Source organism: Medicago truncatula, chromosome 5 (genome assembly GCF_003473485.1).
Source record: "Medicago truncatula cultivar Jemalong A17 chromosome 5, MtrunA17r5.0-ANR, whole genome shotgun sequence".
Taxonomy (NCBI): domain Eukaryota; kingdom Viridiplantae; phylum Streptophyta; class Magnoliopsida; order Fabales; family Fabaceae; genus Medicago; species Medicago truncatula.
Genome location: NC_053046.1, coordinates 17,110,362 through 17,129,392, shown reverse-complemented (window position 1 = coordinate 17,129,392; position 19,031 = coordinate 17,110,362). Strand labels below are relative to the sequence as shown.

Sequence of the window (19,031 nt, the reverse complement as noted above, 5' to 3'; positions counted from 1 at the left end):
ATTGCCGTTTGAAATTACAGATCAAGCAGACTGAAAATGGCTTGGAATTACAAAATAGAATGCAAGATTTATGTTTTGATATGAAACGGTAATTAACTATTGATGGGCTAAACGGTAGTTAATAGCTGCCGATTTTTTAACCCGAAGCGGGTAGTTAACCACCGCCGAAAGTATTTTAGTATTTTCCGTGTGTGTTTAGGAAATTTTTGTGTCAAAAAAGCAAATTTCATATAGCTATTAAAAGTCAACAATAGTTTCAACAGTTTCATATCTTTCTTCAAAAACTGTCAACAAACACTGAAAAAGAGTCTCCTCTCTATTCGTTCCAGTTAGTTCCATCGTTTTCTTCAATTTCAAAACTGGTACATGCATCTAATTCGTAACCTAGCTTATTCCAATAATCGATTCTCAAATTCACTAATCTTTTTTTAATTAATTTATTATTTCAGTGAAAACCATGAATTCGGTTGGTGATGGTTACGCCGTTGAAGTAACTGGTCTTTCACCTCAAGCCACTGATAAAGATGTCTATGAATTTTTCGCTTTCTCTGGTGCTATTCAACATGTTGAAATTATCAGGTAAAAATAATCATAATAATTTTAAATCTTGTGTTATAAATTAGGTAATTATTAATTATTGATTTTGTTCTTTTAATCTTTCTTTGGTTAGGTAAGATTTATTTATGTAATCTTGAATTTCAGTTAACTGTAAAGTTAATGGATTAATTAGGGTAACTAATTAAGTGATTGTTATACTAATTATAACTGATTCAGCTAGTGTCTTTGAATATGGTAACTAACTAGGTTTAGTAATCTGTTGAAGTAAATTAGAGATGATTGAATTGAATTCCATGTTCGTTCGTATATTCTTTTTATCATTGCCAAGGTTTTAAATCGCGGTTATGGTTTTTACATGTTCTTGATATTGTGAAAAATTGCAATCAGATGCTATGAATCCACCTTCTATTAATTAGATTAAAATAGATTGATTTATTTGGATTTTGGTCGCTTAGGTTTAGAGACCAATGTTGTATTATTTGGTAACTATAGGAACATACGTGGAAATCAAATAGTTACCGGTGTTGTTAAATAGTTGCTATATAACGGTTTAGGGACTTGGATCCCTCTAACATCTACGAATTAATTAACTATCCTTTTTTATAGTTTCTGGTTTCTAGAACTGTACCCACATCGGAGTGATCTTGAGGAAAAGGGTTATTCAGTAAAGACACATTTTTCTAGTCATAGTTTTGTCCAGTTCTATCAATTGGTATCAAAGCCACCTTCACTATTGAAAGCGGATACCAACATGCTGTCCATTCTAAGGAAGAGGTGAATATGATGACACATGAATGGGGTGAGTTATTTGCTGAATTGCAAGCTAACCAATTAATATTTTAGGACTGGTTACTTGCCCAAGCCAATAAGTACCAAAGAGAATTGGAGTTTTACAGAGGGGTTGGCTTTTTCTAAAGCTACCACCAGACATGTATATGTTGGCCCGAAAACCTAATAAAAAGCTCAGTCTACGTATATATGGCCCTTATAAGGTGCTAGAGACTAGAGAGGACTGCAAATGTTGTATTCAGGTTGGAATTACCTGAAAACAGCTGAGTTCACCTTTCGTTGTTATATCTAAGATCAAGCACTGTGGTTTGAATTGAAAGACGCACATGAACTGCATTAATGTATTGTGTTGTGAGGAAAGAAAATGACAAGAAAAGTCTCCTTGTGTCGTTTATTTCACCTGGTGGGACCACTTGTTTCATTTTTCTCTCACAAACTAAATGGCTACACTAATATAGTGGCATGCAGAATGATAATAGGTAGAATCCCACAGTGTAGGAACAAAACACAAGGACATGAATGGTTGAACACAGATCATCACTGCCAGAGTGCAGCTGCTGATGGGAAGTTGCAAGGGTAAGGGAAATCTTAAGTGGGAGAAATCTCAAAATGAAGAGGCAAAGCAAAGCTGTGTGATTGTGTGTGTGTGTGTCTGTGTGTAGTTGTGATCTAGAATGGTGGAACAGTGAAGTGAGAGAATGAAACACGAGGAGCTTATGCCTAACATCAATTGGCTTGATTCAGGTTTATTGGGGCTCATTGTTTTTAACTTGATACTTAGCTAAACACATCGGGTTGGACATTATGACAACTGAATCAAACAAATAAGTGAAACCAAAATTTTCTTATTGATTTCGTTAGAGTTGATCAATTGATAGTGTGGATCAGGGCTTGTGGTCATTGCTAACCAATATCTTAACGAGTAAAGAGCTATATAGACCAAGAGAGAAATGAGTTTAATTAAATATAGCAACCATGATAGAACCAACTGTTATTTTCTTACTGAAAATGGGGAAGGAACCCCTTTGATTACTAACATTGGCAGCACTTTGAGGTTTTGCCTACCTCCCGACACACTCACTGACTAACCTATTCACTAATTAACTGAAAACTTCTTAACTAACAATAACAGACCTATCAAACTAATATTCTAGTTACAATATGGGCTAAAACCCAAATGAGTGCAAAACATGTGAGTTAATATTTTAATAGTGTCCTAAATCCACAAGACTGAAAATATATTAATGGACATCTACATATAATTACCTATTAGGAAAAGAATCCAAATTGGGAGACACTGTATTGACTAATTGCTTCTTGAGACTTGAACCTAATTTTATTGTTGTTTTTTCCTTTTTCTGTTTTTGCTACTTAGCTTACCGAAATGTGGTGTATAATTTTTAACCTGGAAACAAACTCCATGAAGCATTTTGGAGTTGATCGTAAGTACTCACTCAGTGTATTAAAATTTGTTATGAAGTCCATTAGTATTAGGCTTCACTGAAGGGATTATTTTAACTTGTACAACATACATTGCTTATTGATGCTGAATTGGTAATAATATCTGTTGAGTCAGGGAATTAAAATTACCTGTAGTATTGTATGTGGTTGTTCTTTATTTTTTGAGATATGATTCATTTTTGGCATAGTATTTAGGAATTTGATATGATACTTGGTTATTTTCCTGTGACAGGTCTGGTGATTATGCTTGTACTGCTTATGTGACCTTCAAAGATGCGTATTCTCAAGACACTGCATGTTTACTCAGTGTGAGTATTTATCTAACTCTGTCCAGAACACTTTTATATTGATATGTTCTGTCAAGAACCCCATGCTATGTGGATTATATTCTGTTATTTATTGCTTTCTTCGTAATTTGTTCTCTTAGGGAGCCACTATTTTAGATCAACGTGTATGCATAACTCGCTGGGGGCAGTATGAAGAACATGATTTTTGGAGCAGGCCCTCCTATAGCCATGAGGAGGAGAATTCTTATACTGTATGTATTTTTGTTTTCTTTCTATGTTGCTAATTATTATGGCTTTCTGGTCATGGTTTGACATTCAATTTTTTACATGATCAATTTCAGACACAACATCAGACTCAACATAGCAGTCAATTTGTTTCCTCTGCTGGAGAAGCAGTTGCTATGACTCAAGAAGTCGTTAAGACCATGCTAGCAAAGGGATATGTCCTTAGTAAGGATGCATTATCTAAGGCTAAAGACTTTGACGAGTCACATCGGGTTTCTGCCACTGCAACAGCCAAGGTTTCTGAATTGAGCCAGAAAATCGGCCTCACTGATAAGCTATCTGCTGGTTATGATGCTGTTAAGTCTGTCGATCAGAAGTATAATGTCTCTGGAACAACAATGGCAGCTGCATCCGCAACCGGAAGAACAGTAGCAGCAGCTGCAAACTCAGTGGTAAATAGTAGCTATTTTTCAAAGGGAGCCTTGTGGATGTCTGGTGCTCTAACAAGAGCCGCTCAAGCTGCATCTGATTTGGGTAACCGCGGTACTAAGCAGTGAGACATTGAAATTGGTTTACTCTCATATTTTCTTGTATATAAGCCTCTGCTATATAGCTTCTCTAACTCTACAGTACCTAAGTGTATAATTTTTAGTTTCTACCTTGTACACTTTTATTTGGTATTGGTCTCTACAAAAATTTGTATCGGTTTTAATCCGTAAAAAATAGGATGATTTGATTTGCTTTTGGTTTTCATTGTTTTGGTGGTACTTGAATTATATTTAGCCCCTAGACATCAGTATATATATATATATATTTTTTTTTGCTGAAAGAAATGCAACATGAACAAGTATTAAAAACACTAAACAAAATAACAACAACCAAGTCAGTAAGTGGGGTCAGCTCTATGAATCAATCACGTCAAAATATTCTATCAAAAATTATGTCTTTCTCTAACTCATTAATCTCTAGATCCTTGTTAATAGTTTTTCTTCTAGTTTTTCTAAGTTTTCTCCCACATCTAGTGATTTGGCTCCTCTCATTTGATCCACTTTCCTTACTACAAAATTCACGTCTTCTTTCAACGTGCAAAAACCACCTAAGTCGAGTTTCTACAATCTTTTCTACAATAGATGCTACCTCAATTTTCTATAATGTTGTCATTTTTAACTCTATATTGTATATTCTTACCACTAAACATTCAACGCAACATCCTCATATCTAATATGCTTAACATATGGTCGTGCTATACCGTTCAACACTATATTCAATACAACATCATTGGTCTTACTGATGTCCGATAAGATTTTTCCTTCAACTTGAGTGGTACTATCACATTACATAAAACATCTGAGGCACTCCTCCATTTCAACCAACCAATTTGGATTTGACGACCATATGTTTGTGAGGTTTGTCTCGAACCTCCCATTTAATTTTTCCTTCGATTTTTCATGTAGGACAATATCAACCACAAAAAGCATGCATCCTTGTGCTCGCTCTTAGACGTGTTCCGTACATCCAAAACTATGATGAAAAGATCATGGCTTAGTGTTGAAGCTTGATGCAATCCTATTTTTATGAAAAAATCATCGTGGTCTCCACCTTACGTCCTCATAGTAGTCGAGACTCTCACACATATCCTTGTAGCTCGAATATAGGCAAACTTGACATCTTTCTTCTACAACACTTTCCATAAAATCTCTCTAGGCACTTTATCATACGTCTTCTTCAAATCAATGAAATCTAAGTGCAAGTCATTTTGACCCATTCGATATAGATCCATCACATGTTGTAATTAGTATATTGTTTCCATTGTCGGCCTCCCAAGAATAAAACCAAATTGGTTTTCAGTAATTTATATCTTTTTTCTTATTCTCGGTTCAATCCCTTTTTTTCATACTTCATGGTATAACTCATAAGTTTAACCCCTTATAATTTGCACAATTTTGTATATCCCCCTTGTTCTTAAAGATCGGCACTAAAGTGCTTATTCTCGACTAAACTGACATTAGCTTTGACCTCATACACTAATTGAAAAGCTTGGTGAGCCACCCAATGCCTATATCTCAAAGACTTTCCCACAAGAATATATTTCTTATATTTCTTATCTAGAACTTTTTAGCCCTTTTAAAAAATTCATTGCTTAGTTTCTTTCTTTTTTCTTTATTAGTAGAGCTCCAACAATTAGACAATTTAGTATTATTATAGGAGATTTTATCTCTTGCGAAGAGTTCCATTTTTTTCCATTGTTTTCAGAAAACTAGATAAATCAGGTGGATACGTGAAATATATTCGTTATTTTCCATCACTTTAACGTATATGAAAAAAAACTGTGAATTTTCATCTCGCATGACTCTTTCAAAGTGATCGTTTTTTATATATCGCAATGGCCTATTCCATTTTCGATAATAAAAAAGAGTAGTTACAAGATGTTTTTCCAATGCGAAGAGATTATTATCTTGCTCAAAGTTGTCCAAAGCCTTATCTTTTTTCGGGAAAAGATAAGAAATAAGATCTTCTTCGTCTTCGATGGAACCGTTTTGTTCTTGTTTAGTTTCTTCCGTTTATGAATCAATTTCAACATCAATTTCTCTTTCAACATTGATTTCAACCTTTCCCTTCTCTTCGTATTATAATTCTAAGATTTAATCAGTATAAAAAATATGGAACCGGTGTTCTGCCTAAATAGTGGGCAACAATAACAAATGAAAAAACAACAAATATTTGACCCACATAATTTCACAATTGTAATAGAATGTACTTATCAAATCGCATAGTTAACTTAGATTTGATCGAATTTTTTTCTTTGACCAAACTAATAATATCAATCGAATACATTTCATCAAAAAGATATGACCAATTAAGCAACATAGAAAACTACTTATTAAGAATAAAAATTTATTGCTGGATCGAAAGAGATAAATATTCATTATTCTTAGTAAGATTGAACTTGGGAAAGGAAAAGAAAGGGGTTTGATAACTGAAAATTAAAAATATTGTTAAAGAATACTCTGTAAATACGAAATTTACGCATGAATTTGAATTCTTGTATCCAGAATCCAACTTGTATCCAGAATCCAAATTATAGTGTTTATCGTTTTTGTATATGAAATTAAAGAAAAGATACGGTAGAGTTATGACAATTATTGTATGAGGTCTAATCAAAGCCAAATACAAAGGCACATAATATATTGATATGACCATCATAAGCTACCCCGTAATAAACCCAGTTGTTGCTGCTATTTCCGTCTCGAATAAGGAAGAGATAAGATGGCCTTATGGAGAATGTAGTCAGAAATCCATAATAGAGTGAGTACCGTCACAATGACTGAATTTAGTATTTTCAAGCATAACCTTGTTTTTTTATGAAATTTTGATTTGGATTAAAACTAAAAATATAAATGTTTGTTGCTTTCAAGTTATAACAAACCAAACTAATCATGGTCCTCGTGAGCTTAGCTCAGTTGGTAGGGACAGTGCATAATATATGCAAGGTGTGGGGTTCAAACTCCGACCTTCACAAAAAAAACCAAACTACTCATGATTATTTATTTATTTCAATGACACTAACAATATAACAAAAAAATATAATCTAAGTTTTTTTAATGACACCAACAACAATCTTTATTATAGAAAAAATTGTTTAAGGGTATAATTGAGATAATGAAAAAGTAAGTATAAATATGCTCATATAGTTTGTTACACTTTTTAAATGATAAAGAAAAAAGAAACAGACATATATATATATATATATTCATATCGTGTTTGTTACATTTTTTTTATAATATTTAAATTTATACTTATCTATTTGTTACATTGTTATTTTTATTCAAAATTAAGGGCATTTTTGAAAAGAAAAAATTCAACCGAAAAGAGCTGAAAGGGAATGTAATAGATATTAGATTAGATATTATATATATATATATATATATATATATATATATATATATATATATATATATATATGTATGTGGTTTGCTAGGATACACCCACTAGTTTTTATTAAGGTGTGTTTTAGCAAAGATATAACTAAAAAGTTGTAAATACACCTTAAGGTGAATGTTGGTAAAACACACATTCTAAGTAGGTATATATATATATATATATATATATGGGGTTTGCTAGAATACTAATTTTTATGTGGGAGTGTTTTAGCAAAGCTACACCTTAGGGTGTATTTAACCATTTTTTAGTTATTGATTTGCTAAAATACTCCTAAAAAATAAGTGGGTGTATTCTAGCAAATGCCTATAGGATTTGCTTGAACACACCCACTTATTTTTTTAGAAGGTGTGTTATAGCAACATACACCTTAAGGTGTATTTATTAACTCTTTTTAGTTACAACTTGCTAAAACACTCCTACATAAAAACTAATGGATGTGTTCTAGCAAATCCATATATATATATATATATATATAAACAAACATTGAAAAATCCCACCCAATTAACGATAGAAAGGGAGGGAAGAGACGTGAGTATTTCCCAAACCCTAACATGGACGAGAGAGACAAATTCGATAGGAGAAACAGAGATGGACACTCCGAATCGTGACCGCGACCGTAACCATCACCGGAGCCACCACGATTCTGACGACTACCGCCATCACAGAGAAGACCCAGAAGGAAGCAGAAACAGGGATAGGGGATACGATAGAGACGAAAGAGAGGGTAACAAAGGTAGGTATATATCGAAGCACTACGAAGAGATGGAGGATTCAGTGAAACCGCAATACTCCTCGCATAAGAGGAAAGATAGAGAACATAGCGAGGACCGGGAATTGGATGCTAAGAGAATTAGGGTTTCTGAAGCGAAGAAAGAACGTATGAGATTTTGGGATAAAGTGAGGAAAGAAAACGATTATTACGATAATGAGGCTAGGGGTAAGGAGGAAGTTACTAATGGTGATTCCAAGGACAAGAATGATTTACTGCATAACGGCGTTGCCGTGGGATCACCTGCTGTGGTGCCTGCTGGTGGGCCTAAGACATCTTTGGCCCCTCCTCCTTCCTTTCTTATCAGGGTATCTACAACTGCTGGAAAACTTGGAAGCTTCTCTAGTAGTGATGCCTTAGCAAAGGCTAAGAAGGCTTTACAAATGCAGAAATTATTATCATAGAAGCCGAAGAAAATTCCTCAGAAACCAACCAAGGCTCCTTTTCTTCGTCTTGACGCCCAGGGACGTGAAATAGATGAACATGGAAATGTTGTTAATGTAACTAAGCCAAGCAACTTAGCACATTAAAGGTCATCATTAATAAACATAAGAAAGATGCATTTGAAATACTAAAACCTGTATTGGATGTCGATCCTGAATCTAATCCTCATTTCGACGAGAGAATGGGTATCGACAAAACAAAGTTATCCAAATTCTTTAAGCTCGTTAAATCTTTAAGCATGCTACCCAAATTTATCAACTACATATGAATATTATTTTCCATGGTTGTTCAATCAAATAAGTTCATCCTTAAATCATTTATTTATTATTATTTCTAAAGGACTAAATTATACACATAGTAAAATTATTATTTTCTAAATCGTTACTTTGAGAAAAGAAATCTAGCCGATATAAAGTTTTATTCTAAAGTTCTCATTCTAAAAATATTAGTATCTTTAGTGTCTAATAACTATTCTTTTTAGTTACTAACTAAAGTCATTGGTTTTAGATTAAAAGCAGTTACAAGGCACAATTTATAGATTCTCTAAAAACTGACAAAAATAGTAAACCTTATTATAATCTATTTTCACACAAAAGTCCATGACTACAGCTAAGTCTATTAAATTAACTTTGCATTTGTGTATATTTTTTTTCGACAATCCCATAGTTACATAAATACATATTTATATATTTCCAAAATATTTTTAAGTTCGTAGACTACACTAAGGCTTATCTAAATGTCCGTAGACTACATAGTTCTATTTTCTTTTTCTTTATAGATAGATATTATTGGATAGACTGATGATACATGTACACCCCTATGTGACAATACACCTCTTACATCCACACAAAATCCTGACATGTGGCAAGGAAAAGGGAGAGGAGATGAAAGAGAAAGTATGGTTGTGAGATGAATTTACCAAAATGTCCTTAATGCATGGGGTGTACAATAAAGTGTATGATTAAAGGGTGTTCACGTAACATTTTCCTATTGGATATAGGTGTGACTTCTATTAATAATAAATAAACTAAAGTGGTAAAAACGTAAACGAAAATAGTGAATAATTTCTTTATATATATATATATATATATATATATATATATATATATATATATATATATATATATATATATATATATATATATATATATAACACTGGTTTTGAATACATATAACATAAGGGCTTTGAAAAAATATAACTTAACTTAAGTGAAAAGATTAGGACCATGTAATATGTGTGTGACGTGTAATTAGAAAGACGATAAGAGTAGATATTTTCATCTCAGCAAAGTCAATCTTCATTAGACTTTATTAGTTACATTTGGTTCTTTAATTAATATAAGTTCTACCTATTCCTTTAAGCATAAACACTTAGTTACTTTTGAAAAATCTCATCATGATTATTTTCCCATATTCATTTCTATAACACGCCACTTAACTTTAAATGATCGCGGTTGATAATGATACGTGCACCGATAAAAATGTTCAAAATCATTTTTACCGATAAAATAACTTTTTATTCAAGTTTCTATCACGACTAGAAAATTATTTTCACTACATTAATCTATCATAAATAATTTTATGAGTCTATACAAAAAATTCCGTACAAAACGGAATTTGTTTTCAAAATTAAGCGCGATCAAATTTCTGTTTGTTTGAGGAGACTGAAAATTAAATTCTCGAGAAAGTTTCCGAAAAATTTATCATGAGTCGCTATTGCGACAAAAACTACAAAATATTCGAGTAGTGATAATAATTCATCGTTGAAGGTGTTATTTATTTTTAGTTGAACAACAATTAAAATAGATATGGGAACATAATATTATATTATTAATATTTATTTATTTTTCAAAATTACGGGTCTTACATCACCGCAGTAGTAGTAGCATGTGAAGTTGAGGGAGGTGAGATTGGTGAATCTATGGAAGAGGCGAGGGAGGAAAGGACATGTTTGTTTACGAATAGTGAGAGGGAGGGGGAGTCGATTGGTGATGGAGAAAAATTGTCTGGAGACGAGGGAGAGAGACTTGAAGTCGCGGTGGTTGTTGATGATGAATTTGAAGATAGATTTCCAACATTCATCTAGTAAATAAAATTTTGTTGCAGTAGCATGCAGTGCTTTACTTCTTGTTATTATGGAAGAAAGCGATTGTTGTTGTTGTGAAGATTTGAGAGAATTTCTCTTCCTTTTCATGTTGATTATTGGCTTCCAGTGATTTGTAAAAGGAGATTCTCGTCTGCGTTAGGTTGTGTTGAGTGTGTTATATAAAAGTAACGAAATCAAGTAACAAGGTATATTCTTTTTTTGTTTTGTTATGTAAGTAACAAGATATCAGATTTAAATAGACAAGTCATAAACTATTAATTAACTGATTGAATTAACTCCAATGTCGCATTGAGGAGGACAATTAAAACCCTGGAGCCACTTTTCAATCTTTTCTTTTATTTGATTTTCGAATAACGACAATCGTTGTGGTGACAATTTATTTTACTACTTTATTACTTGATACAAATTATATTCCTTATTATTAGGTTAGATTTGTTTTTGTTTTTATTTAGATTAGGTTAGTTTTTATTTTCTTATCTTATTTCAAAAATACCAAAAAGATTTTGTTTGTTTTTATTGTTTCTAGTTTTTAGGATAGTATATAGGATGGATTTAGTTTGTTCTTAATATCTTCCGATAAATTTGGGTCTTCACAACAATATAGAGGGCAAAAAGCAATTACACTGTTTAAATAGATTGTTTTTTATTTTTTTATTTTTATAAAAGTTTAATGCGTAACAGGAAAATCATTAAGCGTAAAACTTGAAATCATAGTTGAGATTTCTCGTCATCGTTCTCTTCTCGATTTTCACTTCTCCGCAAAACCCTAACTCATCACCGGAAGCACTCACACCATCCAATGAAAATAAACATAACGTGTTCTCTCAAATCTCCACAACAGATGATGGTTTTAGATTCAGCAGGTTCATATTTACCCGATGAATGTTGGAATTGCATCTTAAAATCCTTCTTCAAGGACGACAGACGTCGCTACTTAAATTCTCTATCCCTCGTCTCCAAACAGTTACTCTCTATCACCGACAGTTTCCGATTCTCACTCACTGTCTATGATCAAACACACCCTTTCTTTGGTCACCTCTTCAAAAGGTTCACCAACCTCACATCCCTTGACTTCTCACACTACACATGTGACCTCGACGCTCTTCTTGTCCAAATCTTTTGTTTTCCATCATTGAACATCACATCCCTCAAACTCCCCGAAAGAATTCCCACATATGGGTTGTTATCACAAAACATTACAACTCTGGTCTCTCTGACCTGTTCCAAAAATTTTGTTGATAACTATGACCTGTTACTCATTGCCGATTGTTTCCCTTTGCTCAAAGAACTCAATCTTGTCATACACAGATGTTGATGATAAATCACTCTGTATCATCTAAAAGTGTTTTCCTATGCTTTTGCATCTAATACTGGAACATTGTAATGATGTCACAGAAAAAGGATTGAAACATGTGGTAGAAAACTGCATAAATTTGAGAGAGCTTCGTCACTGTTATTCGAAAAGTGATATGCTGAAAGATTGAAATTTGTAAGTTCTTGTTTTGCCTGAATCCACTGATCATATAGTTTATATAATTCATATTGTCCCCTAAAATTTATTGAGTTGTTGATTGGTTTTTGCAGGAGGATTCAAATGGTAGAAGAATATTTGTTGAAGGAAGACAAAGAAGCCAATATGATCCTCTTATTGTAGTTACTCATCTTTTTGAAGGAAGACAAAGAAGCTATTTGACTTCTTGTTATTGCAATACTACTTAATTTGTATCCAATAGGATAACAATATATGGTATTAGGGGATCAATAGATTACACATTACAATTATTCATTCAAAAACAATTTCACAATGATATGCTTGTTTGCTTTCAATTTGAGTAGACAACATATTCTTTTATCTATCAGTGGCTCGGTATCACCTTCACATCTCCTCAGTCCATTCGAGAATATCTTCATCAACTTAGACATTTGGTGGGATTACTGCGGTTATACATTCTTTTCTCGAAGTGATCTGGCACGCCGGCTGCTGGGTTGTCTGGAATAAAATAAATAGCAGAATTTTTTCCCACAAAGCTCAGGATTTGGCGCATTTATTGGATAGCGTTAAGTTTTTGTCATATGCTTGGATGAAAGCTAAATTGCTTACTCCCGCCTTCAGTTATACCGACCGGTGGCGGCACCCTTTACTATGTATGGGTGTTATGTGGTAGCTTTCTTCCTTTTTGTTTGTGTGTGGAGTTTTTTTGGCATCAAACATTAACATTGTAACTTAACTGGGTGATTATCTTTTGCACACCTCATGCGATGAATCACTTTTGATATTTAATTCCATTTTGATTTCTTAAAAAAAAAAAACTTCTTTTATTGATCGCAATAATTTATGAGATAAATAAACTTATTTATAAGCATTTTATTTTTTTAATAGGTTATATTATAACTATTTAACGAATTCTTTTATTATAAAAGCTTGTAAATCACCTACTAGTATCTTCAGGCTTGTACTCACGTTTGAAAATATTCATATTCTCTGTTACATCATTTACCATTTCATTCGTTTTCCTTTTGAAATTCTTGATATAACGGTTAATTTTTTTTTTACTTTGATGAGAAAATAAAAAACAGATGAAAACTACGACAATCAGGGAACCTAAATAATGGTTTCATCCTATGGCATTCCCCCAACTCGCAAGCCCTATTTTTATTTTCTTTTCAAAATTATCCTTTGTTTGTATTTTAGAATCCAAAATAAGTTTGGAACCTAAAATCCGAAAAGTGTAAAAAAAAAAAATTGAAGCCCAGCCTGACTGTGAGCCATCCTTGACAAGAGTAGGGTTAAACCAGCTTTAGATTGTATAATCTGAATTTTATTTGTATATTTTCGAATGTATGATCCGAAAGATCCACTTTTAAAAAAAGCGAGAAAAATATCGGAAAAGTTCGGGTTATATAATCCGAAAAGTTTGAATATATAAGGTGTGCCCAGGACCTAGAAGAAGTTCATCACCTTTATCACCAAACACTCCATACACCTCCAAAAATACACCATTTTGCCCGAAACGTGATTTGGAGTAGCAATCTGGTCATCAAGGGGAGTTTACAACATCATTTTTGTATGCAAAGGTAATGTTTACATAAAACCTCCCTCATTCGATATCTAGACGCTTTATTTTTTATCATATCAATGAATATGTACTAGCACGTTTCAGATTCTAAAATTCGAAAACCAGCAAGGTGTTTCAGATTATACAATCTGAAAACCATGAGTACAGATTAGTAATGGATGTTTCAGATTTTATCTAATCTGATCAACCAACAAGGTGTTTCGGATTCTAACCATGCTTTCACACGTATTAGTAATGGATGTTCCCGTTGATGCCTCCAATGAATTTCCACCTCAGATTGAACCACATGCTGTGTTTCCGGTTGTTGCACTTGAAGTTATAGATGATTTCAAAAAGGAAAAAATAGAGGATGCTCCTTCGGTTGTTTTACCGAAAGTTTACATTCCTTTCGGCGATGCGAAAGTAGAGGATGCTCCTCTGGTTGTTGTACCTCCATATACTGTTGTTTCTATTGATCATCAAGAATATTTTACCACCAAACAAAAGTTTGCTACACAGAAGATTTGTTTCGAGAGGAACCAAGAAAGCTAGGATTTTCAACAGTTATCGGTAAATTAGATAAAGGTGGAAATGGCATAAATGCATTTTTTATAGTGATATACGAAAGATGAGGTTGATATACCGAGTATAAGTTGTCAAGGCACAAAATATCTGATTTAGTTAAATGTGAGTGTCAGTTTCATGTGAGAGATTATTTGTTGGTTGTTGTGATTGGAGCCTCAAAGACGGTAGACACAACCATGAGATGACAGTTGTGTTGAATAGTCGTAAAACCGTCGGATGCCTCAACCTTATCTTTCTCTCATAACAAATCAATTGTCCGTTATTATATTTTTCTCTAACAAATTCTTTTTTTTTTGCGCTCTCTCTCTTATACTCCCTCCGTTCCTTTTTAAGTGTTTTTTTAGAGGGATTTTTCATTCCTATTTAACTGTCTTTTTTGTATTTTAAGGGTATGATTTTTCAATTATACCCTTTGTCAATTACTTTTATCTTTATCAATAAAACTAATTAATGTTATCTATTTGGAAAACTAAAGTTTGTTTTTTGGCTTAAATATGTATTTCATCCTTGCAATTAGGGGTCGTTTAAAAATCGGTCCCTGTATTCGCTAATCCTTGCAAACTAGTCTTGCAATCATTAATCATTTAAAATTTCGTCATTTGACCAACTTAATCACTGCCACGTCACTAATTCGATGATGTGGCAATCACTACCACACATGAAATTCCAATTTTGCCCTTAAGAAGAGGACAAAATATTGAAGAAAGAATTGGAAATCCAGGGGTAAAATTGGAATTTCATGTATGGCAGTGATTGTCACGTCATCAAATTAGTGACATGGCAGTGATTAAGTGGGGAGGGGGACGAAATTTTAAATGCTTAAACAATGCAAGGGTAAATTGTCAGGATTAGCGATTACAGTGACCAATTTTTAAACGACCCCTAATTGGAAGGATGAAATATATATTTAAGCCTTGTTTTTTTAAACAAAGTTGGTTTCTTGTTATCTTCAAATTTAAACAAAATTTTGTTCCAAACAATGGTTCCAAGAAAAGTTAAAATTCTATAAATTAAATGAGCAGCGATTGTTAAAACTTTCAAGTGTGACTCTACCATTGGTTGAAGCCATAGTTGAAGTCTTAACTTTAATTAAAGAAGTTGAAAGAAAGTTAATTTTTTCTTAACTTTTGATTAATGTGAAGTTGCAATAATTTTTATATTGACTTTATGTAGTTTAAAAAATTTAAAATTGTTTGTAATGAGAGAGATAAGAGAGATAGTGCACAAAAAAAATAAAATTGTTGGAGAATAAGATCATAACTGACAATCGTTTGTTACGAGAGAAAAATAACATATTAAATTTATTGGAAAGATAAAGTTTGTGTAAAAAAATAGGAATTTATTGGTGGATTAAAATGAGGGTATAATAGGAAGAAAATGTGCAAAAATACACATCGCTATTTTTATGTTAATTTTCTAAAAAGACACTTAAAAAGGATAAAAAACAATTGTCAATTTTTTAAATATTGTGCGCACCTTTTTAATTATTTTAAGTCAATATAAAAATTATATTGATGAAATTTCTTCTTCATTGTCATCTTGATCATGTTCTTGTTCTTGTATCTTGTCAAATGAGTCTTCAACTATTGCTCTCTCTTCACCTCTCATCAACAATTTCAACGAGTCTTCCACTTTTTCTTTCTTTAAACATTCATGGAGTCTTTTAATTTTCTTATATTGATGAAACTTCTTCTTCATTGTCATCTTGTTCATGTTCTTGTTCTTGTATCTTGTCAAATGAGTCTTCAACTATTGCTATCTCTTGACCTCTCATCAGCAATTTCAACGAGTCTTCCACTTTTTCTTTCTTTTGAACATTCATGGAGTCTTTTAATTTTCTTCTCTTAAATATGTTCTTTTAGTTCGAACTTAAAATTTTAACAATTATTACTCATCTTATTTATAGAATTTTAACTCTTCTTGGAATCATTGTTTGTAACAAAATTTTGTTTAAATTTGAAGATAACAAGAAACAAACTTTGTTTAAAAAAAACTTTGTTTAGAAAAAACTTTAGTTTTCCAAATAGATAGCATTAATTAGTTTTATTGAAAAAGATAAGAGTAATTGACAAATGATATAATTGACAAATCATACCCTTAAAATATAAAAAAGACAGTTAAATAGGAACGAAAAATCATCCTAAAAAGACACTTAGAAGGAACCGAGGGAGTATCAGCTAAGAATAAATTCCTCTTTTTTTACAAGAGCTAAGATTAACTTTTTATTTATGTTTTTCTTTTAAAGAACTCCTTATGTTTTGTGAAGTTGCTCATTGACTCTAACACTTAGGTTCTTTCCCCTAAAAAAAAGTAAAATCACTTTTATTTTTTGGTAAAAAATAGAGGATAAATTACATGCTCGTATATAGCGGATAGGCGATAAGTTTGTTAGCTTATTATAAATAATATATTTTGTTAAGGTTAAATAAATTAATTTATTGAATGTATAGTGTTTGATAAAATTAAGAGTTGAAGTAATGAATATTGTATGACATAAAATAGTTATATCTAATTAATAACAAAAAAAAATTAAATTAAGATAACAAGAGTAATATTTAGAGAGAAAAAATTATAAGTTAAAAGTTATTTGAAGATCATAAAAAAAATGTTACTCCCTCTGTACATTTTTAAGCGTCGTTTGAGAATATTAATCTAAAATAGTGAAGTGTATTTTTGTATTTCTTCTTCTTATTATATCCTCATTTTAATCTATAAATATATTTCCATTTTGTTGTACACACTTTCTCTTTCTAATAAATATAATATGTTATCTTTCTTTCGTAACAAACATTTGTTAATTACTATCTTTTTATGCAACAAATTTCTGATTTTTTTTTTTTGCACACATTCTCTCATAATAAACAATTGCCAATTTGGTAAATATTGTTCTTCTATCTTGTCAAACGAGTCTTCAACTATTTCTCCTTCTTCACCTCCATCAGTCGTTCCAATTAATCTTCCACTATTTCTTCCTTTTGAACATGGACTCTTTTATTTTATTTTCCTCTCAAATCTGTTCTTATAATTTGCACTTGAATCAATCCTTATAAACCAAGTTACGCTCACGAAGACGATTCAATCAATCAAAAGTTATGGCATGATTAACCTCGAAAAAGAAAAGTCAACCAAAGCAGAAATTATTGTCAGAGAAGCTGAAGAAAATTCCTCAGAAACCAACCAAGGCTCCTGTTCTTCGTCTTGACGCCCAGGGACGTGAAATAGATGAACATGGAAATTTTGTTAATGTAACTAAGCCAAGCAACCTTAGCAGCTCAACATTAATAAACATAAGAAAGATGCATTTGAAATACTAAAACCTGTATTGGATTTTCTGTTTGTGGAGGATGGAAAATGGTCAAGAGATGCTGAATCAATAAAATTGAAGAGTGAATTTGGAGAAGCTCAACAAGAGAGCAGAAGGCGAAACAAGCACAGAGAGAGTTGTAATGAAAGCAAAACTGAAGGACCCAATTCCAGATATTGAGTGGTGGGACATGGCACTTCTGCATTCCGGAAATTATCCTGACATTGCCAACGGTACTATAGATGAAGGCGATCTGAAAATGGAAAAATTCGACTTTTATGTGGAACATCCTCGGCCTATTGAACCGCCTGCTGAGCCCGCCCCTCCACCACCTCAACCTCTCAAGCCAACTAAACAGGAGCAGAAGAAACTAAGGACTCAAGGGCGTATAGCTAAGGAGAAAGAGCGACAGGGTGTAAAAGAACCGCCAAAACCAAAGATCAAGATGAGTAATTTACATAAGGTACTAGGGACAGAAGCGACTCAAGATCCCACCCGGCTTGAAAAGGAAGTACGTAATGCAACTGCTGAGCGTGAGCAGGCTCACATAGATAGGAATATTGCACGCAAGCTTACTCCTGCTGAGCTGCGCGAGAAGAAGAAAAGGAAACTGTTTGATGAGCCAAATACATTGGACACACTTGTCTCACTTTACAGGGTAAATGGCCTCTCTCATCCCAATGCCCGCTTTAGAGTTGCTCAAGAAAATCGTTTGACTGGATGTGCGGTAATTTGTGATGGCATTAGCATTGTTGTGGTTGAAGGTGGAAGCAAGTCAATTAAGAGATAGGAAACTTATGCTTAGCCGTATCCATAAATGTGTTATAATGCGGCCATCTATAAGTTTCTTATTGATTTACATCTGTTATTACTCCCTCTATCATATTTTCATATTTGTTATTGTTTTAATACTTCGGAATCGTACTCTAATCTCTCACATTTCCATTGCCACAGCTAACCAGCATTGCATCCAAACAATTTGGACCTAATGACAGGGATCTATTTTTGAATTTTATCTAATGATAGAAATATGTTGAAAGAGTATGTTAGAGAATACAAGACTGGCTCGGAAAGTTCGGATTACAATGTTGAAAACTAATCAGAAAACTTTGAACAATTTCATCTCCATGTGCTTAGAAGTTCAGTTTTTGATTTAGGGAATGGTTCAAGGATGTCTCTCAGGAATCACTTCCGCCGTCAACATCATATCTCCGTTAATTTTCAGTTCACTAACAGGTAAAACTTTTATCAAGAGCAAAATCTACAAAACATAGAGTGCTACTAAATTAGGGGGAAATCAGAAACTAATAAGCTTCTACATGGTATGCAGCCTTATTTTGGTCAACATTATTAGGATGCCTATCCAGTCTTTTGGTGAGTTAACAGATATGCAATTGCTTCTAGTGGAGTTTTTTTGAACAAAATAAGAAATACCATAAATCATATAAGACTATAAAACAAAGAACGTGAAACATATTTACGATACAAATACATGGGAGTTGAT

At 32.7% G+C, this 19,031-nt stretch overlaps 1 protein-coding gene, 1 long non-coding RNA gene and 2 pseudogenes across 2 annotated transcripts; 3 read left to right on the top strand and 1 right to left on the bottom strand.

Annotated features, from left to right (window-relative positions):
* The first annotated feature begins 201 nt into the window (after window positions 1-201).
* Window positions 202-4,096, top strand: LOC11417543 (binding partner of ACD11 1). The gene is made up of 5 exons (XM_003613606.4): window positions 202-362; window positions 450-579; window positions 3,041-3,116; window positions 3,236-3,346; window positions 3,437-4,096. Exons 2-5 carry the CDS (start codon window positions 458-460, stop codon window positions 3,875-3,877), a joined length of 750 nt encoding a protein of 249 aa, XP_003613654.1. The 5' UTR covers window positions 202-362; window positions 450-457; the 3' UTR covers window positions 3,878-4,096.
* A 1,785-nt stretch (window positions 4,097-5,881) lies between these two features.
* LOC112422052 (putative protein TIC 214 N-terminal part) lies at window positions 5,882-7,815 on the bottom strand (annotated as a pseudogene).
* Window positions 7,816-11,882: 4,067 nt separating this feature from the next.
* Window positions 11,883-12,435, top strand: LOC120580605 (uncharacterized). The gene is made up of 2 exons (XR_005646398.1): window positions 11,883-12,071; window positions 12,167-12,435. It is a non-coding gene; the product is annotated as an uncharacterized lncRNA (long non-coding RNA).
* Window positions 12,436-13,893: 1,458 nt separating this feature from the next.
* On the top strand, window positions 13,894-18,317 carry LOC11413973 (protein RDM16-like; annotated as a pseudogene).
* The last annotated feature ends 714 nt before the right edge of the window (window positions 18,318-19,031 follow it).

What these genes read in the sequence shown, in the direction of transcription:
- LOC11417543 (XM_003613606.4), top strand. Translation starts at nt 458, where the DNA reads ATGAATTCGGTTGGTGATGGTTACGCCGTTGAAGTAACTGGTCTTTCA. An exon ending in CAACATGTTGAAATTATCAG is followed by an intron (nt 580 to 3,040) that starts GTAAAAATAATC and finishes TTCCTGTGACAG; the next exon opens with GTCTGGTGATTATGCTTGTA. An exon ending in AGGAGGAGAATTCTTATACT is followed by an intron (nt 3,347 to 3,436) that starts GTATGTATTTTT and finishes GATCAATTTCAG; the next exon opens with ACACAACATCAGACTCAACA.